This window comes from Periplaneta americana, chromosome 11 (assembly GCF_040183065.1).
Source record: "Periplaneta americana isolate PAMFEO1 chromosome 11, P.americana_PAMFEO1_priV1, whole genome shotgun sequence".
NCBI classification, from domain to species: domain Eukaryota; kingdom Metazoa; phylum Arthropoda; class Insecta; order Blattodea; family Blattidae; genus Periplaneta; species Periplaneta americana.
The window spans coordinates 164,539,037-164,566,079 of record NC_091127.1 but is presented as its reverse complement, the minus strand read 5'-3'; the positions used below and the strand labels follow the sequence as shown (position 1 = coordinate 164,566,079).

At 34.3% G+C, this 27,043-nt stretch overlaps 1 protein-coding gene across 1 annotated transcript in view; it reads right to left on the bottom strand.

Moving 5' to 3' along the window:
• LOC138709571 (organic cation transporter protein) overlaps positions 1 to 27,043 on the bottom strand; it is a 151,291-nt gene that overhangs the window by 15,364 nt on the left and 108,884 nt on the right. The window contains exons 3-6 of the mRNA XM_069840433.1: positions 17,824 to 18,019; positions 7,789 to 7,892; positions 3,385 to 3,542; positions 1,925 to 2,093 (exon numbers count right to left, since the gene is read on the bottom strand). Coding sequence (XP_069696534.1) covers positions 1,925 to 2,093; positions 3,385 to 3,542; positions 7,789 to 7,892; positions 17,824 to 18,019 — 627 coding nt within the window. The remainder of the gene's footprint in view (positions 1 to 1,924; positions 2,094 to 3,384; positions 3,543 to 7,788; positions 7,893 to 17,823; positions 18,020 to 27,043) is intronic.

The following is a 27,043-nucleotide window of genomic DNA, read 5'->3' as shown; positions in this document are numbered from 1 at the left end:
AGCAGCAGTAACAACAACAACAACAACAACAACCTAGTTAAGAATTACATAATACATTTGTAAGTATCTCAATCAAAGTGTGTTGTAATGATATCCTTAAACATAAGTGTCTTAGAATTTGTTTACCCAGTGATATATGTATACTGATAAACATCATGACAGTGACATGATGATTATGGATTATTAAATCAGGACAAAAACACTTTCAGTCTGCAAGAACAATACTATCAATAAATAAATAATTCAAGACCTAGAAATTAATATCATAACGCATTCACTTACGAATTTTAGAGTATTGTTGCTGAATTTTAAAGCTTAGGCAACAAACTGGACTAAAGATTACAGTAATATCGTAGTTTTGTGTACGTCATTGAGAATCTGCTTAAGTTTTTGTGGGTGTATCCGCACTTATACATGGTTGTGATGCTAACATTTGATTTTTCACCCCTGACCCCCTCCCCCCCATACATCCGCATTTCTTCTGTTATGGTTTAACGGAATTTGTTCGTGTACAGTTTTGAGGAGAATTTTCCCGGTCCTACAGATAGGTAGCTAAATAAGGGGTTTTCTTGCTAAACGGTAGTGCATAAAGAAAAACTTTAATTGCTAATTTCGTTAGAAAGCACGAGCGATTTTCTTCATGAATTGTTCTTACATTATTAATATTCTATGTAAATAAGTGTCGTTTGGACAAATATTTGATTGGGAATGTAAAATTTACGTAATTAAGTACGTAAGCGTGAACTAATCTAAGATTATCCGTTTGAAATATTTTTTCAATTATTATTATTATTATTATTATTATTATTATTATTATTATTATTATTATTATTATTATTATATTATTTAAATATACAAATTACAGAATATAATTACAATAGAAATAGAAATAAAATAATACGATCAATATAAAAAGAGGATACAATAATATTAACAAAATTGGAGGACCGAATGAGCAGCGCCCGTGTTCTGTCGCAGTTCAGATATATTATTAACATAAGAGCAATATGGAAAATAAAATAAAATAAAATAAAATAGAAACTAAAATTAAAATTACAGCTACAGTGAAATTATATAATAGGCCTATAATATATTCATATAAGAGGAATGTATAAAATAAAATAAAATAGGAACTAAAATCAAAATTACAGCTACAATGAAATGTATTTAATATAATATTAACATAGAGAAGAAAGACATCGAACGTGAATAAAGTAGGATAATTTTATGAAAAACAATATATATTCCGAAATTATAGAATACAAATATAATATAGGCTGATAAATTCATACACATAGGCTATAAATTTATTTAATCAAATTGTAAACATTAACACGTTTTTAATTTTCTTGTTATATGTTAGTGGGTTACGTGTTAGAAATGCTCGGTGTAATTTAGGTAAAGAATTAAACAAACGAGGGCCAAAATTAATGCTATGCTTTAGACCAGCAGATGTGAAACATTTAGGTTCTACTAATGTTGAATTATTATTTCGTCTTGTGTCATGATTATGTGCCTGTAATATAAACTTATTACGATTTTTATGATAACGTTTTAACAGAGTATATTTATAAATTTGTTCAATATTAAAGACATTAAATTCAGAATAAATTAATTTAGTTGGATAATCACAACGTTTCTTCAAACAAATTTTAATTATTCGTTTTTGTAGTAAATTTAACTGGCAAAGATTAATTTTGGTATTTCCACCCCAAACAATAATGCCATATTGAATGACAGACTGAAAAATGGCCAAATAAACATTTCGTTTAATTTAAGTTGATTGGGGAATACTTTCAATCATCATTATAACATATCTTTTACACAACTTTTTTATTACCGTTCAAATTACATAAAATAAATGCGAAATCTTCAACGAATAACATATCATCAGAAACAAAATATCACTATCTAATACACTTACCACCAATGTCCTATTAGAAGCAAACTATGGAGTCCATATATGACTTGTAATACAACTCTGTCTTTAATAAGGAAGCCCCAGAATGCAACCAGCATTACACCTGTTGCGAAGAATGCTTGGAAAGCAATTCCAATTATTGTTCTCTTCGAAGGACCCACAATTTCCATTGCTGAAACACAAGTAAAAATATTGTATTTTAGTGACCTGAAAACATGTCAGAAAATTGAGTATAATAAGTTTAACGTTCAAAACAAAAACAAAATAATGCCAATTTGCAATTATATTGCACATTTTGTCAGGTAGCATGATCTGAGTGGCCATTTTGTTGTGCCACGACGACCAATCCATTCATGGAATTACTAACAACTACCTTACTATAATAATACCGGACAGCTGTATACTAGCAGCATTGACGTGAGTGCGAAATATCGCGGACCTGACATCTAGCGGAGCGGCGTGGAATTACGTCCACAAATAAAATATTAACATAGCGGGATTCTGACTATTGTTTAAAACGTGAGTTACTAATGTGGGATAATATACGAAACACTTAAGAAATGTTGAATAGTACCGTATTTAATGTAACATTATTTTATATCAGAGCTGCATATTATGAGAAATTTTGCATGCTTCATATTATTTTCAATTAATTGTTGCGTGTTGTTTCTTCGCTTTAGTGAGACAAAATTAATTCTGACATGGAGATTGAATTTACAATAATGCTTTATATACCCATTGCTGACAACTGCAAAGATAAAAATGGTAGTAATCTGATGCTTGTAATAATTAGTAAAGGCATGTGGACAACAATAAAACTTAGTTTGCTAAAACCTTAAAATTTCAAATATAATATATTTAAACTTCTATTCATTTATTAGGCCTAAATAAAATTCTAATTTTTATTGTTCTATCAACACAGAGACAAAGACATTAGGCCTAATAAAGAATTTTGTTGACTCAAGTTTTATGAACTGTCGGAAATCGAAAGTACGATTTGGAGCAATTTGTAATGCTGTAATTGTAGCAATTATAAACAGCACACATACACTCTGACATTTTAACACAGCACTAATTAATAAAACTATTAACTAGCCCAGCAACAATATACATTGCAGTTGATTACAGCTTGTTTCGCGAGTATCTCCACACCGGGCGCCTAGGTAGCAGCACCAGCGTCGTTCGCGCACAGAACTGCTAGCTGTCCGGTATTATTATAGTAATGTATTTGATTTGCTGGACGACCAATAAATAATTAAAAAAAAAAATACATGACAATGGACAAACAGTTGCCGCGCGAACATGGTCGCCAACCCACCACTTATTACACTAGCTAGTCGTTTGTTCAAGTTATGACATTATTTATGTGTACGAGTATAAAACCTAAGAACGAATATTGGGGAAAGTGACTTTTGACCCACCTTGTAGCTGTATCATACTAATAGTGATAATAAAATACTCACATAACACGAAGCCAGTGATGTACGATCCTGCTGAGCCAAAAATTCCATATAGGAATCTTACCACAAGGAAGCTATAGTATTCAGGAACGAACGCAACAATGACTCCAAGTATCAGCTGTAAGACCGCTGAGATATAGAATATAATCTTCCGACCATATCTAGAAGAAAAAAAAGGCAAAAAAACTGAAATTAGTTAACTAATATGTCAATTTAATGTGTGTCTTATAAATAATCCCACAGACCGATATTATTTGCAGATGAAACAAGTATTAGTAATTACAGCCAATAACTCCAACACATTCCAATCTTCAACAGAGCAAATTCTCTTCAAAATATGTGACTGGTTCTCAGTCATTAAATTGGTATTAAATTGTAACAAAGCTAACATAATTCAATTTAAATCCTGTCCAAATTCAACCTCGCAAATGTCTAGCGCAATAATTAACAATAGATCCCCATTAGAAACAACAACAACAACAACCAAATTTCTTGGCTTAAAAATCGATAATGTGTTAAATTGGAAAAATCATATTAAAGAAATTACCCCCAAACTAAATTCAGCATGTTTTGCTATTAGATCTATGCTAAAGATAGTAAATATCAATACCTTAAAAACAATATATTTTGCATACTTCCACTCGGTAATGAGTTTTGGAATAATATTCTGGGCAAATTCCACAGATAGTAACAGTATATTCCTATTACAAAAAAGAGTAATTAGAATAATAGTAGGTGCCAAATCTAGGGAATCGTGTAGGACTATTTAAAAAAAAACTACAAATAATGCCCATGGCTTGTCAGTATATCTTTTCATTAATAATCTTCCTCGTATGTAATCGTGAAAACTTTGTAACTAATTCTACAATTCATAGCATAAATACACGTCAAAAAATGCCTTTCATACTCCATCGGCAAGTCTATCGTGCTATCAAAAAGGAGTGCGTTTTATGGCAGTAAAAATTTTTAATAGCCTCCAATCGATATAAAAAATGAAACTCAAAAATAAGATTATTTAGGGCCAAATTAAAGAAGTACCTAATTTCTCACTCCTTCTATTCTGTAGGTGAATTCATGACATTCAATAACACTTCATGAAATTGATACTAAAACTTTGTGTTGTACTAGTAGACTATATTGTAAACCTCTTCTGTATATATTTCATCTAGACTGTGACTATAAATTAAGACTTTATAATAGTATTAAGTTTTTGATTTATTCCATATTCTAGCTGTAAACCAATGTATGAACACCATGGAATGTTAATAAATACAATACAATACAATACAATACAATACAATACAATACAATACAATACAATACAATACAATACAATACAATACAATACAATGCAATGCAATACAATACAATGAATGGAGTGTCTACCTACAACCAACAAATGCTGACTCTTTGGAGTCTCTCGTCCCAGTGTTTCCTATATGATGTTTTAAGATTTATTATTATTTATGCCATAAAATTGACTTCATCTGACTCGCTGGTAGTGTCTCCTATTGATTTATGGTTGACAAAGTATATCGTTTATTTTAATAAATCGTAATGCCAAGACTTATAAATATAACTGCATCATTTACTTTTTAGCTTCAAAGAATTATTATCATTTTGTAATAAGTGGTAAATAAAGTGTACTGTTGTGTTTAGATAGCTTGGCCGGTCATAACATTCTGCGCAGTAAACCAGGCAGTATACTAACTATTGAAAAAACATTAGTACCATAATGGAACTAATAAAGACACTGTAGTTTACTTTATTGTTGAGTGGAAAAGTAAAAAGAGAAAACTGCATTGTGTTAAGTACGAGTGTGTGGATAGCAGTGGGTGGAAAAACTGTGATCGCCCATGGAATGCAGGTACGTAATCAATGTTTTTCAACATAGCTATAACTTAGGTCAGCATGCAAGCAGTTCTCCCCTCCTGCCCCACTGAATCTGCTGAGAAACTGCATCCCTCCACATCACCCTTACTCAAATATTCGCTCATAATACCATCCAAGCTAACTAAACACAGCAGTAATTTTATTGCTTTTGTTTTTGTTGCCATTAACAGTATGAACAGTTCCGCTAATTGTTTGTTAATATTATCGGTAGGCACTAGTTTTCAGTTTACTCCTGAGGAGAATTTTTCAAGTTGTCTTGAAACGAATTTTGGATTTATGGAAAAGTCTTATGCCGTCGATTCCATTGTAATTGTTGTATAATGTCAAATGTTATCTAAATCGATTCAGATGTAGAAGAATTATTGTTCAAGGAATTGACTTAAGTAGAAACATAGCCCAACATTAATAAAATTCTTGTGTGTATGAAGACAACATATACATTTGCATCGTATATGCAAATTTACACGAAACATACAAATTTATTCCTTTAAGCCAGATTTAAAGTGACAGCAATGTCATAAAATAAATCTTCCATTTTCACATGTTAATCATGCTACAAAACTTTGATTTTTGCATTAGTACAAAGACAACTTTAAGTATTTATTTAATCCGGTGAAAAGCAGTTCAAGAACATTATCTCTCAGACCTACTTTTTTCTGCGCGCATGAATCTGGACATTTGATTGATAATAAGATTTCCCACTTGAAAGTTTGATCTAAAAATCTCTCTGATTAAATGTAAGCACAGACATTATTCTTACAAGATAAAAGGCTTATCTATAAGTTACGTGCGATTGTTTGAATAGTTCCTATATTAATCAGAAGTAGACTTAATTGTACTCAGTTATGATGTTTCATATAATCTAAGAATAACATCCACAACCCTAGCGTAGCTCAGTGATAGAGCATTCAGTGCGCAGAGCTGAAGGTCCTTAGTTCGATCTCCACTGCCGAAGGGAATTGTTCTCCATCAATAATAAATAATAAACATAACGGAGAATTCGGAGAATTATGTTGGCTTAAAAATTATAATATCAGCATATAGGTTTGAGTTTAGTAAATCTACGACATGGACTTTGCAGCGTTATTTTCCTTCTGATGAAAGTCATGCTAGGGATTTTTATTGCCCTTAAAATGAATCATTCTCAATCTTGATTGGGTTTCAACCCGCAAATCTGGATATAATCGCAAGCAAATAATGTCTGGCACTCATCTCGTAATTCATAACACAAAATGCTTCTACATTAACTGCTGTGATTTTTACTTCTCAGCTTGAGAACATTAGGCCTACAAATAATGTAATTTTGAGAATTAATTTTTATACTGGGAAGAATTTCGAAAACTGTCCCGAAAGCATTGTTAGAGTGAATCGGGGGGAGATGACTTTCGGAGGAAGATGCTCATTTCTTTGTAGTTTCACATTCTTCCGAGCGAGAACGCCACGTGAATGTCTTCATGATCACTAAGACAGTTGAATGTCTGTGAAGTGGAAGCTAACTCATTTTACCACGTGTTCGTGTTGTGACAAGAAGAAAAGCAGAAAACAGCTCACTTTTCTGCTATAAAATAATTGCAATTAAAATTTTAATACATCTTTGAATTCGTAATAACTGTCAAACTTTTATAATGGATAGTATAGTAAAAGTCCTAAAGTTTGTATTGTTAAGAACCAACGACCTTGTTCCGCCATCTTACGTTGCGTCACAGCACTAGGCATTTTACCCCGCTAATTGGGGAAGATGCTCATTTTTTCGGGGTAAGATGGCAACTTGTTGCAAGAGTTTTATTTTATGTTTTATTGCAGGGAATACGTAGACATTATGTAAGGTCCTCTGATAGAGATCAGTCAATAGTCAATTGAGGACAGTCTTCAACTTGCGATGGAACATGTTATAACAGAGGGTATGAACTGTTTTAGAGCATCGCAAACATACAGGATTCTTTACCGTACCCTAAACGCCGCCTAAAAAAAAACAATTACAAACAAAATGTACTGGATTGAATTGATCATGTGCAAAATGTGATTTCACGAGTCTTGCACACGACAATAAAATCTGTGCAATGACTGTGTTGCTAAGTAGTGATAAACGAGTGAGAAAGTGTCCATGAGCTTTAGATTAAGTCATTTTTGTTATATACATGTATCAAACCAAGTTGAGGTAAAATACATGTATCAGTAAATGTGTTAATTGCATTTGCCATCTTACCCGACTATCGGGGAAAGATGCCTACAGTACAGGTAAGAAGAAAACCTGTATCTATAAACAAGGTAATTAATGTTTTCTGTTTTGTAACAAAAATATAGTTTCCAATTGCCTTCCAGATTTTGATATTTCAATATGAAATTCAAACATGAACAGTATCTTAAATTTTAAATCAAAGAAAAAGTTAGGCAACTTCCCCCGATTCACTCTAAGTAATAACAAGTAGAGATTTTGCCTTACTTGTTACAACTTATGGAACTAAAGATAGTTACCATTTCCAACCCAGCAAATGTTATTGGTTGACGACATACTTGTCTGCCATGCTGCCCAGGACCACCGCTCCTGTGAATACACCGAACATGTAGGCACTCTGAGCTACCGCTCCCATCCATCGTTTGTCACACACCAGATTCCACTATATATATAGAAAGGTAAAATGAAGGGATTAGCTTTGGAAATATAAAGACGAAGTGGAAAAATGTTTCAGTTAAGGCTATGGATCGGTGGGAAAAAAAAAAAAAAAAAAACTTCTTTTTAATTCTAAAAAAATAAAATGTTTCAGATTTATAAATCCATGCTACTTTTGCCCTGTGACAATTTAAGGCCCTCAGGACCAATTTAAAGGGACCAGCGCGTGCGTGTAGCTGTAGCCCTTTAAACTGACGCTCAGCTGTCATTCTGACAGACTTTGTTCTTCATTCTAACTAATTTTACTTTTCATTCAGTTCATATTTCGCGCTGTTATGTAGGAGAAAAATGTGTGTGGTAGACCTGTGTAAGGATATCGCCCTATATCATACACATGCTGTACATTTTGTGACATTAATTTTGCTCTAATGCAGCGGTGACCAAAGCGGGTGTCATGATTACATCGTGTAATCACAGACATTCAAACGGGTACGAGGAGTTTCCTGTACATTGCTATGCGCTTCATGCATGTACTGAAGGCAAGCAGTGGCAGTATCATGTCGCTCTACAAACTCTGTCCCTACAAGCAGTAAGAGGTGGTTTCGTAAAGAATGAGAAGGAGAACTTTTGTGTTGTTCTGTCGGACAAAATGCAATATGTTTACTTTGCTCAACGGTTCAATTAGGAGTATAGGAACATTATAATTAATTGATGAACTAGTGGACTTATTTGTGTTAAATATGTAATATTTGTCCGGCTTACTGCTGTTTCAGTGCTTCACGCACCATCATCAGAGCCTACTAGATCGCGGGATCATCTCGAACTTCTCTGCCTGTTAGGAGGGTGCGTTTTATTGTTGGAAGGTGTTGAAGTGTGGAGTCGAATAGTGTGTGTGTACTGAAATTGATCTGTGTATTGAGGATTTGATCGGGGTGTGTTTTAGTGTGTTTATATATTTCGTATTGTTCTAGTGTGTTGAGTTTTTGGTTCTTGGGTTGTGTGTGTAGGATTTCCATGTCCGTATTTATGTTATTGTATGTATGGTTAGTATTGGTTATGTGATCGGCGTATGTAGATGTATTGTGTCCTCTGGTTATAGCTTTAATGTGTTATTTGTAGCGTGTTTGGGATGATCTGCCTGTCTGTCCTATGTAGAACTTGTCGCAACTATTACATTTGAATTTGTATACACCTGTGTGGTCGTATTTATTTGTTTCTGTTTTTTGTGTGTTGAGATGTCTTTGTAGTGTGTTTTCTGTTCTGTAAGTTATGTTGTATTTCTGTTTTCTGAATGAAGATGCGATCTTATGTGTGCTTTTGTTTTCATATGTTAGTGTGATGTATTTCTTGTGTTCTTGTGTTTGTGTTGTGTTTTGTGTATTTTTGTGCTTGTTAAGTTTTTGTTTTGTCTTCCTTATGATGTTGTCTATTATGTTTGGATTGTATCCGTTTTCTTAGTTCATCAATTAATTATATTCAAGTGATAAAAGTGGTGTACGCAAGATTCAAAATGGATTATAGAAACATTAATTGCCACGCTGAATAATTTATTATTATTATTATTATTATTATTATTATTATTATTATTATTATTATTAACCACTAAGTATGTGTTTCTATTTGTTCTGTACGTGCATGAATATTGATATTTTTAGATCTTCTCCACAGGAGGTAAAATTATTATTAGGTTTTATCTCATTTGTAATCTTCTTAATCTTTAGATGATGGTAACGATTTATTAGTTATTCATTTAATAATAATATTGTAGAAAAACTGATTCAATATTAGTCTATGTGCCAACGAACTGTTAAACGCCAGGAATTGACATGTCTTAAATCATAGCCGGGAAGAGAAAGATGACATAAATAAATGTAAGGAAGTCTAATGGGATTTGAAATATCTCGTGCTCTAAAGCATTTTAATGCAACAGAATTTCTCAAAAGACTAACGATTAAAATAGCTTAAATAACTTGTTCATAAGAAGTTTTTAATTTTGAAAAACTACGAATTTCTTGACCAAAAATCGAGAGAAGAATTTAGAAAATTCCTGATTACAGTCAAGAAGAAGGTTAAAGGCTCTTGATGACAGCAGTGACATTATCAAAGAATTTAGAAATCTTCTCACTATTCGTGAGTTGCCACAAGGGACCAATAGTACTTAACCATATAAATGTTTACAAGTTCATTGAACCATTAATTTTGTTTTGACAAGGAAACTCCTACAACAAAGCTTGAGATTTTTATCCGCGGGATTGATCAAGATGTTAATACAGGAACCACCACTGGTTGTAGTTTTCATGCCAAGTACCTTTCCTCCGTCTCCTTACTTCATAGGCTGTCTGTCGCATTTAATCACTGCAGCTCGAGTTTTGGTCACCGCCGCTCTAATGAATGCATTTTTCTCCAACCTCAGTTAAATTTTGCACAAGTCCACAAAAACATGTGAAGTAAACTGACACGTGTTTTCTTCTGCTATTGAAAATATTCAAATCACCATGTCTTGAGAATGTGATAAGTTTAAAATAAATTGAAAATTAACAACTAAAATGGTATTTTTTTTCTGAAAAAGTAATTGGAAACATATGAAAAGCATGCGTCATATTTTACATATATCTATCAGGAATAAATTAAATATAAATGTAAAGAATAATTATGTAAACTCTGAAAATTGAGTGAATTATAATTCAGTATTAAAAAACAACAAAAATTAATTATACGTGAACTAATTGAAATATCGATGAGAAAATTTGTGCACTGCATGTCCACATTGTAAGAAATATGTGGTAAAAGTTTCAGATTAATTGGTGTAAAAATGTAAAAGTCAGATATTTCACAGATCCATAGCCTTAGAACACACACAAAAAAAGAAAAGAAAAACAGAAAAAAAATTAGTGCATTAAAATTTACATAAGTACAATCTCTATGCCTGTTAACACTTAACAGATAGAAGACACTATTGTCACGTTTTCTGGACCACTTAACTGGATTAATACTGGCAAGTCATCAGTACTGTAGGAGCAATTAAAATTGAATTATAAAAATATTGAAGAATGTGAGTAGAGTTCGAATATAATTTTAAAAACCTTTAAATATACTCGTTATATACAGGGTGTAAACAATATGAACTGCAAAAATTATATAGACAGTATATTTTTGTCTTTCTCCCTTACTGAGGAGGAACCCGAAGGCTTGCACTACAGCCCGAGACTTATTGTACTGTTCTGTGAATTATTGGGTAGCCGAATGGCCGCGCTCTTGTACAAGTATAGCACGTCGTGAACTTAACCCCTGGCTATGGTACTGAATGATATACGAGTTAGTGATTGTGAAATGAGTCCGAGGTCCAACGTCGAAAGTTGCCCAGCAATTTTGCTTCAATTGGTTGGGGGAAAATCCCGGAAAAAACCCCAACCAGATATCTTGTCCCAACTTGTATTTGAACCCGGCCCGCTCGTTTCGTGCTAACCATTAATCCACAGCGATGGACTCGACAATACATATAGGCCTAGGTCTACTGAACAAAATATCTAGTGAAATTTAATTATTTCTTATAATTATATGTTTAATTTGTGAAATACCATGTTTTTAAGATCGGTAGTAGTCTAATATTTGTTCACATTTCTATTGAACGTGAATTCCATTGCCAATGATCTTGCGCTCAACACATACCAATAAACAACAGAATAACAAACGACTGCTTCGGCGCACATATCAAGCGAAGTAAACAAATGACTGTCTACTCTTATTTTATAAACAGCTTTCCCAATGACGGGACTGCCTCATTGGACAAAGCATAATAAACATATTGAGTGAAAACAAAGAAAAGACCATAAAAGAGAAATGAGGGGAACGAACAAAAAGGAAAAGTAAGTACAGGAAAGATAATAGCATGCATATAACAGGCCTAAACATAGTAAACAAACAGATAAGACGTTCGAGGAAAAGTATCCCTTTTTAGGAAACAAAGTACAGATGGTATTTTAAAATGGCAAGTGATCCTCTGATAGAGGCAAGGGAAACATCACGAATGAAGTCGTTGTTCAGCTGGAACTTCTTGCAGAAACTGGCAAAGAGGCGAGGTATTGTGCCCCTAGCGCCAACCATTAGCCCAACTACTTCAATGGAGGTGAGGTGATATTTCTCCAAATAGAATGGAACTGTGGGCTCATAAATTCTGCATTTTTCTGCGTGGACGTCAGCGGGCTGTTGTTCCTGTGTCTCGAACCTGACTGTCGGGTCGATAATGTAGGCGGATGTAGAGCCTGGTGGAATGGCAAGCATGTCAATTCGCCGACAGGATCCCTCTTGAGAGATGCCATGGACTTCTTCGTGCACAGTGAGGCCTTTCTTCCTCAAGGCTTCGGCAATCATGGACCTGATTCTGTGATGTCTAGAGTTCCGCAGTGTCTCGCTGAAAGAACAGGCACCCAAAACGTGGCCAAGAGTTTCAATCTCACTGACGCAACGACGACAGTGGTTTCCCTCTCGGGACCTTCCTGGTATAGCACGCAGCGGACAAACATTAGCTGTCATTTTAAGAACTTGTCTGCATTGACTGCTAGTGAGGCGATCAGGTTGTCGGATCCATTTATTGGCGGGAGTGAACTCCTTATAGAGGATGACGCCTTTCCCTTTCTGATTTAAAGAGCACCAAGATTGAAATGCTCGCTCCCTGAGCTCTTGTCTCAATTTTTTCACTTGAAGTGAATCAGAAGAGATGTTTTGAAGTCCAAGTTTGTTTAAACAAACCCCAATTTCATTAGACAAGTTGCGACAAGCGTTTACATGAATATTTTGGGATCGTTGTAATCTCTGACATGCATTGATATGCTGCAAAAAAGCTTCCCAGCTAGATTTAAATAGTCCAAATCCCTTGTATTTTCTGTCAGCATAAAGCATGTTGTCTGGTGTGTCGGTGGGAAGCTGGAGTATTTCCTTCAATGTGGTTTTAATGAGAACATCGGCATCAGAAAGAAATTTGGCTGGTATTTTATTCAGTGGAGTTGTCTGAAACTGATAAATCAAAGTAGGGCAGATGTAGCTGCATAACACAGAATATTTCTGATGATGTTGTAATAGAGGAGTTGATGCAAGGATATCTAGTTTGTTCTTTAACTTTTCCATACACTTGACTGCATCAAATACAGTAGAAGTGTGGTAGCTTACACCGAGATATTTTATATTTTCTTCTGGGACAATTGACGGAATTATTTGGCCAGAAATTAAGTCAAGTGATTTGTAATTAAGAAATCCTTTGGTTACAGAAATTCATTTGCATTTATCTATGTTTATGTTGAGAACAATTTCGTTAAATCTAGTAATGGAAGTTCAACCAGTACTCGTGCTGAGTCTTCATTTCTAGCAACAATCACGGTGTCAGCTGCAAAACCTAATGATGTTATCTTTGGTAGTCCTGGAGAAACTGAAAATCCTGAAAATCCATGCTCTTCTTGCAATTCATGAGTAGAAAGTTCTTCAAGAATATGGTCAGTTGATATGTTATAAGGGGAGGAAGAGAGCGGTGAACCCTGCATAACTCCTCTCTTGATAGCGATTTGTTTGGTTTTGTACGTTCTCGTTTCTATTCTAAAGAAGATTTTTTTATTCAATTTACTGAGTATGCCCCAACGAGTATAACTCATATGTAGGGGCTATACAAGAACACGTACATATGTTATACAATGTAATTGAAAAAGTCATGAAACTACAGTATGTGAAAACAAACAATAACACAAGACTTTATGAAAGAAAGGAAGCAAAATAAGAGCAAATAATAAGATAACAAAGTTTCGGGCAGAAAGAAGACAAAGTTTGAAACCATGAAATAAATAAATAAACTGAGAATTAAAATAAATAATGTTCCCAAAAACGTATTTTTAAACAATTCTTAAAACACCGGCAATTTGGTAAAATTCTATATTCTAAAGGAAGTTGGTTGCAAGTTGTTGTTAAAAAATGCTTAATTCTTTTCGTTCCATAAGTTACTGAGCTATGCTGAGACAAAAATATATTGTCTTTTTGTCTTGTTTGTATGTATATCTTTATTAAATTGAAATATAATATTACTATGTATTAAATTGTTAATAACTTTGTACATGAAAATGGCAGCACCTAATTTGATAATTGATTCAACTGGTAGAACGAAAGAAAATTGATATAGGTATTTAACTGGAGTCAAATAATGAAAACCCAATAAATTTCTTAAAGCTCTACATATTTTGAATAATTTGTTAAGGTCTCAAAGCAGTTTTCTTATTATGTCCCCAAATAAATGACATATACATTAAATGAGAATGGATAAAAACATAATATACATTCAAGAGACAAGATATAGGCAAATATCTTTTAAGCCTTTTCAAAATACCAGACATTGGAGCAATTTTCTCACAGACAGCCAAAATATGCTTATCCCATGTTACATGTTCATCAACAATCAAACCTAAAAACTTAACTGATGCAACTTTTTGTATTACAGAATCATTAAACTTTAATTCTTTCGGAATAATATAATAAAATGAAGGTTTAGTGAAAATCGTATACACAGTTTTTTTTTTAATTCAAAGGAAGCCTATTTGCGCTTAACCAGTTTTCAAGAAAACCTTGACAGTTACAGAAAAAACATTTGGCTTTTTTCTTCCGTTATTTTTACCCAACCACCAATATATATTTTTGCCAGTTTATATTTTTTACACCCTGTATATGAGAATGGGATAGACATTGTCAATTAATTTTACTTATTGCCCTTTTCACGTGAACATTTTCCATCCTGAGGCTTTCTCACATGTCATAAGACTACTACATTGACATAGACATCGTTTACAGTTACGTGAAAGCACAGAAGAAAATATGAAATATTTGAGGAGACAAAGTGTCTAACATTAATTTCACAATTGTTACTAGAATATTCGATAATATCTTGTTTGTCAACAGCTGACAAAGTATACATTAGTACCAGACTTCGAGTCCGTTTGATGTAGCGTTACGTGTAACAGCCAGACATGTCCTTAAAAATATGTGCAAATGAAATGACAATATTGTCAGAACACTAATCATCTTCCAGTCAAACATAACAAAACATAGGAGTAGAGTCTCTACATTTGGTTAAGAGTCAAGTACTAAATTAAATTATTAAATCTTTCTTTCGGCAGTCAGTAGCAACTACAGTAAAACATATTTTTGTCTTTATAAAGACGAGATTTAAAAATACAAGCACCAGCAAAATTTTACGTTTCTTGCACAAATACTAAGATATATGTAAAAAAAAAAAAAAAACATTTCTGTCACTGATCGAGATAATTTCCTAAGCATATCACATTTGGCTATGTTCCACGTATTACATGCAATTACATTTTCACTTATTTTGCTGAACAAAACACTGCAGAATATGTACTAGGAAAATTAATATACTTCGAGGAGAAAAAATGAAGGATGACTACCATGACGACGATAGTACAGGTCATTCGTTATCTCGTGAAACCAAATGCTTGTGTGTGCCGTAGCTCATAGTAAGAACTTTATGGTGGGGGTAAGTGAGCTAGCTACCTGTAAGTGGAAATGTAGCGAGGGAGGGAAGCATCCCAGTCCACTTCTTCTTTCCCCTTACGCGCAGGTAGGTTTCACAAGATACCGAATGGCCTATACTTTCAGCAAAGACAGCATATCTCAATGTTGCAATACAATGTTTAAATATCAAACTTAAAGTTGTCCTTTAAGGACACATAATTATGATCTCAGAATCCTCTGATAGAGGTTCTGGCTGATATGTACGGTAGTGGCAAAAAAAAAAAAACCTGACCGACCCTTGTAGCTGATTTCAGAGCCAAGACTTTCGTGGTTCGAATCCTGCTTGGGAAGGAAACTTTTTTTTTTTTTCCTTATTCAAATTTATTCCCAGTACTTTTCGATTGCAGCGATATTTTACTACTTAATTAACTTATTATACCCACAACATGAATTTAACCAGCAATCGAAAAGTATTGGGAATAAATTTGAATAAAGAACAAAAAAAGTTTCCTTCTTAGGCAGGATTCGAACCACGAAAGTCTTAGTTAACAGTCTATCGTGCTCTGGAGTGAACAAGGCTCTGAAATCAGCTACAAGGGTCGGTCCGGTCTTTTTTTTGCCACTCCTGTACATCTATTATCAGGCAGTACCATCTCACTTGACGATATGTGTCAGAGGAAGAGCAAATGCTTGTATGCATTCTAAAATCTGACTAGCGTAATATGTAGCTAGTCGGAGATGTATGCAATGGAAAGGGAAAGAAACTGATCACTCTACTCCATTATCTCCTGGTCTAGTTGCCTCATAAGTAGTTTCTTCTTGGTATCACTTGTGAGTTTCAGATCTGTCTTCGAACAGTTGACTAAACAACAATGACCTCAGAATTTAACTTGTCTATAAAATTTTTCTGAACCTGTCTAGATATTTTACCCACTAATGACCTTGAACTGTTTAGGAGCGTTAGTATGAAAATTTTCAAATCCAAAAATTTTAAGTCCTTATATAAATTACATTCGAATTTAATTTATGTTTATCAAATATTAGGTCGAGTAGGAAGAACTGTGTTTCATTCTTGTTTGAGATACCTTGAACTCAGTTACGCTCTGAAAAAAACTCAAAATATGACTCTCAATTTAAATTTGGAAATAAATCTCTCTCACTATAAGGTCCCTGAGCCAAATAACGCCATGTATACCTTTAACGCCACCCTATTAAAATTTGTTAACGACATAAGTTTTCGGTAGTGCACTACTGTGGTCTGCAGTCGCTTGCAATATAGTAATGAAATGAGTTACTAGCTGTCCGCTGACATTTACGAGTGACATTATATTCCATCATTTTCCTGTTGTGTGTTGATAGTGAATGACTATTCTTATATCAAGGTAAGAGGCAATATTTTATTTTGTGTGTTGAGCAAATAATAACTATATTAAACTATATATTTTCGTGATCCTTAAACATTCTTCTATGTATAGAAAGTATTTGCTATCTATAAAACTTTAAAATGTTAGAGAAACAGGCATGTCATGTTATCAAGTACTGAGTAGCGCTTTAACGCCATGTGGCCTTAAAGGTCTACAGACAAAATTTTAGGTTATGTTAGTACTAAGGCTGACAGTACAGCATCAGTGTGAAAACATCAGGAAAATCACTAATCTTTCAACTTACAAATGTTCAAAATGTGCAGTGATGATATTGGTTCAACTGCTTATCGAACTCTTAATTATTTTTTTTTTTACATAACTTAATTTTTTTGTTTTACTTATTGGAAAACATTCATATTAAACTAAGGTAAATGCTTTTGTGTTTAATAACTTTCTATTGTGTCACATTGTCCCTTTTTTTTTAAAGTAATGAGTCACTGGAAAACATATTTTCCTAATCCATCTGGTGTTTCAGTTTCAGATCAAGAATCTTTCATTAGTATTGAGTGATTTTGTATCTTTTATTAACACAAACTCAAATTTAGTCGCTTAGTTCAATTTGTGTTGCTTAGGACAAATAATTCATTAACAATTATAAGTGTATAGGTTACTAGAAAGTAGGTGGCGTTAATTGGACAACTTGTTCCTAATAACGCCAGATTAGAAAGTTTTCCTATTTGAGTTCTAATTCTTGTTCGGTATATAATATATCCATTTTCATTGTGCTATTTTGTAAAGATAAGACTACAGTTTCTATTTCATAATTTTCGTGTTTGTACATAACTTATTTCCAGAGCAAAAGTGACTGAAGTGTTAAGGTGGCGTTATTTGGTACGTGTACCTTACAGTATGTTACATATTATCCATCCTTCCATTCTGTAAAGGGTAAAATTTTGCATTCAGTGTTTTTTGAGAATAAGGTAGAAAGGGAATTTTCTAAAAACTATACTAATAGAAATATTTGACATACTTCTCCAGAAATATAGAAGGAAGAAAAAGTATGTTGTTTACCTCTATCGCCCTCGAAGACTTGTAATATGTATCGTCATACACCCAATGATCGCACGACACCGAGCTGTTTGTGGTGGGATCAAGCAGGTGGCACGAGTCCAGGCTGCCGTCTTTGGTCAAGGGAATGGAAGCCACAACTTCTGGTGAACCCCACGATGCAAAAGTCCCATTCTCATCGATATCTGGGACAGCACATCTGCAAAGTATAATGCAAACATCCAACTTACAATCAAGTGGTTAACATTTATATGAACGTATCTTAGTTTCTTTTTCATACTCCATTTATAAAATTAAATTGAAATGATTAATTTTCACATAATGATAGAAATTAAATGCCTATACTATAAAGCTTTCTAATATACCTTATTTTCTTCGTTAATTTTAACAATCTAAACGGTATATTATCGACGAAGAAGTGTTGGAAACCTTGAAGAGGATTTATTTTACGTCTTCCAACGGGAATTGAGGGATGCCAACTAAATATCAGTTAATTTCTATCAGCGACATTTTCCCAATAGCCTGATTATTTTCCTATCAAAATGTCTTCAGAGAAGTTAGTTCATAAATGACGCTCGGGGGGGGGGGGAGAATTAAACGCATAATATATGGGAAGTATGTTATTATTCGGTTGAGAAGCTTTTGTCATCTAGTCTGCTTTCAAAAAACCTGAAAGTTAAAATTTATAAAGCAATTATATTACCTGTTGTTCTATATGGTTGTGAAACTTGGACCCTTAATTTAAGAAAGGAACAGAGATTAAGGATGCTCGAGAATAAGGTGCTTAAGAAAGTATTTGGGGCTAAAAGATGAAGTTAAAGGAGAATGGAGAAAGTTACATAACGCAGAACTGCACGCATTGTATTCTACATCTAACATTAAATCCAGACATTGAGATGGGCAGGGCATGTAGCACGTATGGGTGTATCCACAAATACGTATGGAGTGTTAGTTGAGGAAAAAGACCTTTTGGGAAGCCGAGAAGTAGATGGGAGGATAATATTCTACTCTTACATTAGAAACTAGAAGGAACCAAATATGGGAAAATTAGAAACAAGATCAAATGGCCGATAACTGAATAGAAAATGCTCAATAGGGACGGAACGGGTCAAATGATCATTTCTTGAATCTGATAACGATCTGAAACTCTTTTCATGTTCCAATGGGCAATTTATGGTATCACTCCATATCTATTCCAGACGATAAGTTATGATTGACATGTCGTGTCTTGATATCGTCGTTAGTATCAACAAATATCAATGCGTCGACTAGATTTTGAATTAAATATACGACGGATTAAAAAACTTAAGATCACAATGTCTATTTCAAACGCAAATGAAATTAATTCTAATATTTCAGGTTTCACATAACAGAGGTACCAGATGAAACAATTATATTTCTTATAAAACCTGCCTACAGCTATTAAATAAGGTATGTCTACCAAGAAAGGAGAGCAACAGTCATTTTGAAATTAATCACGATATCAACTACTGAAAAAAGTAAAGAAATGAGGTTATGCGACAGAAACACTACGAACATGTCTAGTATTGATTGGTGAATACCTGGGCAACCCTGTACCTCGATCAGCAGCTGGGTCTGGCGTCACAGAATATTACATCGGAAGTAAAACAAACAAAAGTTTAATACCTTAAATTGAATATTAATAAGTAAGGAGCGGATTTCTATGTAATTAAATATTATTTTTGCGTGTGATAAAACACAATTAACAAAGTTAAAAATTCCGAACGTGAAGTTTCAAGTTTAAAACCCGAATTTTATTTCACATAAAACACATATTTTCACAAAAAATTATGTAAATACATATTTTCAGGAAATCTATTATAAACACATAAATCTTGGAGTTTTTTCACTTAAATAATTTTTTACAAGAACTTTTAAATATTTTAAAACTAAATCAATTATGTCACTCAGAAGTAAGTTATCTTTTTTAAGAATTCTTGGTTGCTTCGTGTTTCTAAGCGCTGTGTGGTGTATCCGTGATCCATTTTCGTAATAGTATCGCCTCAAGTTCTGAGAACTGCTAGGCAGCATATCAGTGTTATTATTAGAGAATAAATTAACTTGGACAAGGAGGAGAGATCTTGCAACACATAATTAGGAATGTTTATTGTTGCTGAAGATGATTTCATTCCACGCTTTGTTTGTGAAACACAACAGATAAGAGCTCGGGTATGAACATTATTTAATTTAAACAAATCTCTCGCCTCTCGCTCATGTCTATCAAGTAAGGCAGAATATCTTGTGATTCCCTGTTACTGGGCTTCGTCAATCGATATCCTTCAAGATATACTGAAAGATGGTTGTTTAAAAAACGATTTGGCTTTCTTATTAGCAAATCTAAGCTTTTTGTGTGACACCATAAAAAAACTCGAAACATCCAAAAACCTGTTGTCTGAAACAGGGAGGTGCGTGCCGTGGAAATTAAACTAGACTCGCTACCAGGTTCAGAAGTACAAGTACTAAGGGACAAATTCCAGAATGTGTTTGGGAAAAACAGTGGATATAAAAAAAATGTGTAAGGTTGCTCAAGTATTGGAGGGTGTGCCTGTAGGTGAAATTGACTATGTTTGTGTTTGTGACATTCCTCTCTTGAAATATGCACGTCTGACGTCCTGTGATGTGGAAAGATCGTTTTCAAAGTATAAGTCGTTGTTCAGAGATAATCGGCATTGTTCAGAGATAATCGGCATGCATTTGTGATGGAGAATTTGGAGATGACCTTTGTTGTTCACTGCAATTCTCGGCCAACTACTAGCACTCAAGTGTGGTTGGTGAGTACCTAGTAACATTTTTTTTCCAAGCTAAGTAAGGTATTTTTGTCATGTTTTAAAAAAAATATTTTTAGCAAATATTTTCGTACTTTTTAGCACATAAAAATAAATATATTTAAATTTTTAGCACATAAAAATCCGCTCCCTATTAATAAGATTGAGAATATTTTACCAGCATTATATTATCTGATTTAAAAATAAAGCAAAACTATTGCGATGTTGAAAATACAATAGTTCGAGATATTGAAATAAATATGTATTTTTAGCATTCCAATTTTTTTTAAAGATATTTCTGTCTGTTGGTCATTTCCTCCCACCCCCACTATTGGGCGGATTTTCTTCACATTCAGCATCCATGAATCAATTCAACCAGGAATTACATTCACAGAATGATGCACATATAGTCATAGAATATTATTATTTTACAAAGTAATGGATATACAGAATGAACACTAAGTAATATAAATTTCAGAGTATATTCTTTGAGATATTTCAAACAAAAAAAAATAATAGAATTTTTTCCGCTTTGCTTCCTTTTCGAGATTAAAATTGTTTTAGGAAAACACAGAGTGTTTGGAATTGAACGGGTTACATCAGCTTCTTGTCTATGCGGATGACGTGAACATGTTAGAAGAAAATCCACAAATGATTAGGGAAAACGCGGAAGTAAATCCCGAAAAGACTAAGTATATGATTATGTCTCGTGACCAGAATATTGTACGAAATGGAACTATAAAAATTGGAGATTTATCCTTCGAAGAGGTGGAAAAATTCAAATATCTTGGAGCAACAGTAACAAATATAAATGACACTCGGGAGGAAATTAAACGCAGAATAAATATGGGAAATGCCTGTTATTATTCGGTTGAGAAGCTTTTGTCATCTAGTCTGCTGTCAAAAAATCTGAAAGTCAGAATTTATAAAACAGTTATATTACCGGTTGTTCTGTATGGCTGTGAAACTTGGACTCTCACTTTGAGAGATGAACAGAGATTAAGAGTGTTTGAGAATAAGGTGCTTAGGAAAATATTTGGGGCTAAGAAGGAAGAAGTTACAGGAGAATGGAGAAAGTTACACAACGCAGAACTGCACGCATTGTATTCTTCACCTGACATAATTAGGGACATTAAATCCAGACGTTTGAGATGGGCAGGACATGTAGCACGTATGGGCGAATCCACAAATGCATATAGAGTGTTAGTTGGGAGGCCAGAGGGAAAAAGACCTTTGGGGAGGCCGAGACGTAGATGGGAGGATAATATTAAAATGGATTTGAGGGAGGTGGGATATGATGGTAGAGACTGGATTAAACTTGCTCAAGATAGGGACCAATGGCGGGCTTATGTAAGGACGGCAATGAACCTCCGGGTTCCTTAAAAGCCAGTAAGTAAGTAAGTAAGTAAGTAAGTAAGTAAGTAAGTAAGTAAGTAAGTAAGTAAGTAAGTAAGTAAGTAAGTAAGTAAGTAAGTAAGTAACAGATAAATAGATTTACAGTTGCTTTATAATAAATGATTGAAAGAATTTTAGATTTGTCCTTTAAATGTGCAGAAATTTTATCCGAACAAATGTAACATTGTAAAATTTCTTTGCAGAAGGAAAAGATACATTTCTTCGAATAAAATTTCTGCGCGTTTAAAGGACAAAAGTAAAATTCTTTCAATCATTTATTACCATTATAAACTGTTCTCTCGTTTTAACCGTGACAATGCTTTTTAGTTGTTTTAAGCATTTAGATTATTGCATTGTGTTTCTGTTTTGTGAAGGATTTTAGATAAGGACGCAAATAGCCATAGTAGCTGACGCGCCCTTTTTAAATCCCACTAACTAACTACATTGCTCTCTTGAACTGACTGAGCATATTGGGAATTCAATCAATAGCTTCCTCAAAACTCGCCATGAAATGTTTCATATAAAACAACTTTTACCTCGAAAAGGAAGCAAAAGCAAGCAAAATTGCATTAAACGTTTTTGAAATATCTCAAAGAATAACCCCCTGAAATTATTAACATTGTACGGTTCATCCTATAACATACATAGGTTGGATAAAAAGTAATGGCAACACTGCTGTCACGTGACGATGGTGCGTTCGGAGAGTTGCCAGCTGTATGGACATGAACAAGGACTGCTATATGAGCTAATGTAGCCAGCGGCGACAGTACTCTGTCAATCTACTGCAGTGTGTAGAACGTTGACTTTCATAGGGATAGTGCGAGCGCCCTAAGATCATGTTTACAAAACTAGAGCAACGTTCTTGGATCAAAATTGAAGTGGCATGAGGTCGTAGTGCACAAGAATGTTTTCAGGGACTGCGTGAAGCATGTGGCGATGCAGCGTTGCCATATCGCACAGTGGCACGATGGTTAAAGCGTTTCGGGAAGGCCTTGTTGGAAGTGCTGTGAAGGTGATGTTCATTGTGGCGTATGACATTGATGGGGTAATACTGCACCACGCTGTACCTCCAAGGCAGACGGCAAACGCGGACTACTACTGCAGGTTCCTGCAGCACCACCTTCGTCCAGCCCTCAGGAGAAAACGACGACACTTGGTGGTACAGAACCCCATCATTCTTCATGATAATGCAAAGGGTCATACCGCTGCTGCTGTCAAGGACCTCCTGCGTCGCTGGCAATGGGAGATTCTGGAACATCCTCCGTACTCACCCGATATGATCCATGCGATTACGATCTTTTCACCAAAGTGAAAGAACCACTGCAAGGGACCCGGTACAATACCAGAGATGAACTTATCCGTGCTTTAGGGCGGTCAATACGGAACATCAACAAAGATGGACGCGCTGATGGTATATGACGCCTTCCAAACATTTGGCAAAAGGTAATAAATAAGAGGGGCGACTATATAGAAGGTACGTAAATGTTGTACCCCTGTGAATAAAGCCATGTCAGAAATATCGAACTGTTGCCATTACTTTTTATCAAACTCAAGAATATATACACATATACATATACATATATACATATATATACATATATATATATATATATATATATATATATATATATATATATATATATATATATATATGTAACATCTCATTAATAAGTAACTGTATTTGCTATAAATTTTAACATCGATTTTCATTAATAACATACGATTACGAAATATGAAGATTAATTCATTTCTGCGAATCTATATGTATGTTTATTCAAACTGCAAAATTTATAATTATGTCAGGTGTCTGAAATTTTTTGGATTACAAAAATGTCTCGTGTACAACTCAGATAATTGAATTTTTCTCTCAATTAGCTGTGCAATACATGATTTGATTCCAATATGTAGCTATTGTAAAGGACAATTAAAGGACAATTAAAGGAAAATTATAGGCAAGAATATCAAGACGTCATAGAAAATTGTACCAGCGAAGAAGAAGAAGAAGAAGAAGAGACTTAAAAATCATAAATCTTGTGTAATTTTAGTAATGTCGATTGTTTTATGAAGTAAAGTGACATCAAAAACTTTTTCCTTGCATTTTTAACTATGTCGTGATTGTACCTATGCAGTGTAAAATATTACCATGGCAACTAAGACTTACGATTAAGCAAAGCCTGCATGGTATAGTAAAAAAACAAGGTACGATAAAAATGCAAGGAAAAATTTTCTGAAGTCATTGTATATTGGCAAACGAGAAGAACCTGCATTGCTAAAACAACAATGAAAAATGAATAGCCATCGGATACGTAAAATAAGCTGATTTAATGTAATGATACTGCGTCCACTTGGTTTGGAAGGATGTACTTATTTACGGTACAATTGGACGCTCTCAATGGCATTCTATTACGCCTGCATCGAAGCGAAATAGCTCTGTTATTTGCTTTAAGTACGATTCAATTTGTAAACGAATAGTAAATAACACACAATTGTGATTCATTCCCAATTCCACTTTCAAGAAAATTGTACGCCTACTCATTAAACAGGAAATTGTTTTTAAGCTATTATTTAACGAATTTGTATCAACTGCGATGTTATCTAGCGCCAGTTTAATTGGTGACCGCGAAATGGCATTGCTTTACCATTAGGCTATCCCACATTCGTCTTACAGCTGGGAAAATCTCGGAAAAATTCAACTACATAGTCAGCTCAAATGGGATTCGGACCCACACATCAGTAGAACACCTGGAGTCATATTGCAGCTTTTCACTTCTGAATGTCAGTGGTGTAACTTTTTATTACATTATCCTATATGTAGTTTGTATATGATGAAATGAAGGTCTCCAATGTTCAGTAATTTCTCACATAAACCCATCTTCAGGTACGTAAGTAAAAGAAGTCCGTTATATTATTGGAATTGTTGGCATATGCGGAAGATAGTTTATTTTGTTGACGAGATTAAAATGCATTTGATGTGCTTCAGTTACTGTAGCTCCGAAGACGAAATTTGTAATGTCAAAACATCGGTAATTTACCACTTCACCGCGTGGTGAAAATGATAGAGATGCTATCAAGCCTCAAGAAAAATTATCCTTACTTGAATCTCAAAACATATCATAATGACTTTCTTAATACAGTTTAAAATAGTCTTATTTTATAAAGTAGACCTACAGATGTTGTAAAAATATATATGATGTTAGGAGAAACCTAGCAAAAAAGAAGAAATTGTATTTAAGAAGACGACTAAATTGCAATGAAAGCAATAGTGACAGCAACAATGACAACAATCGCAATGCAGGAGAAACGTTTTTTTTTTGTTTCTCCTCGCGCTCGTACGAGTTTGTTTTTCTAAACGTGTAAACACAGAGGCAATATTATATGCGGTATTTTGAGATATTTTTTCTTTATCACTAGGTTCGTCCCCGTTCACGGTATACAATGGACTATCATGAAAAGGTATAGAGTGAAATTTAGTTTCAATAATAATCCACTTGCGATAAAAGTGGTTAATTAGCCATCATCTGGAAGAAATGCATAACCAGTAGTATCGTGTTTTAGATATAACGCATATTCATACAAATAGCATTTTCTTGAATAAAGAGGACTTCAAGTAAAATTACTGGCGAACATTTCCTCGTCGAAAGATTCCTACTTCACTCAATGTCTCTGCAGGTTTTTCGTTCTGCAGCTGTCTCAGATTCTTGAAAAATGGAAGCATTCAAATTGAAGCGTTCTCTAGAATAACTACTTAACGTAAGTTACGTAGTTTTTTCCGTTTGCAGCATATATTGAATCCTTAATAATGTATTTCTCTCCTGAAAAAAAATATTATTTCCCCTCTAACAAACACAGTGCCATCTAGAAACATTAGAACGTCGTTCTACGCAATACTATTGTACATTGGACTACAAAAGAAATGCCGATACGAAATTATATCGTTTTCCGAGGACTTTAGCAAACTTGGCGAGGTGGAAAGCTATTTTCTTGAGATTAGTGTTTTAAAGTTATACAGTAGCGTGCAAATTAATCAGAACAACGTAATTACTTGTGCAAAAACACTCAAACGGGATAAAAAAAAGTATCTAAGACATACCTCAGTAATCTATGTGGCCTCCCTTGTTCTTAATAACAGCTCTGAGACGATTTGGCATGGATTCCACTAATTTCCCACAAATATTCTTCATTTCTTCATCGCGAAACCATACACCAAGGAGGGCAGAAATCATCTTCTCTTTTGTAGAACAATCCATTTTTTGCAATCTTCTTTTGCAAATTGACCACAAGTTCTCAATGGGGTTGATGTCGGGTGAGTTGCCTGGCCAGGGGAGTACCTGAATATTCTTCTTGTTGAAGAATTCTGTAGTTTTTCGAGACGTATGGCATGGTGCCAGGTCTTGATGGAACACACCTCTGCCATCCGGAAATGATTTTTGCAGCTGGGGTACGATTCTGGTTTCCAATAAGTGAATATATTTGTCAGAATTCATCATTCCCTTGATAGGTATTAATGCTCCAGGCCCTTCATGTGTAAAACAACCCCAAAACATTACTTTAGGGGGGTATTTGGGTGCTTGTTGGATATGAGCTGCTGTTACTTTTTCGGATCCTTTCCGTACGTAAGAAACACGGTGGCCGTGGACCTCGAAATGAGATTCATCGGAAAAAAGTACATTCTTCCAGTCATTCGCTGTCCAGTGTTGATGTAATTTTGCCCACATTAAGCGTTTTTTGCACATAACAGGGGTTAGCAGTTGCTTCTTAATAGGCTTACGAGCCCTTCGTCCAGCTTCCAAAAGCCTACGCCGCACTGTTGTGACGTGAATATTCGCCCCAGTGGTAGCCATTAACTCGCGGGTTAAGTGGACAGCAGTTAGTCTAGGATTTAATTTACTTTTCCTGACAATTAAACGATCATCTGCAGGTGAAGTCTTCCTTTTCCGGCCACAGTTTCCTTTTTTCTGGGGTGTGATGAATCCAGTCTCCCTGTATCGTTTTATGATCGAATTAACAGTAGCCAAAACGATGTGACATTCTGCAGCAATTTG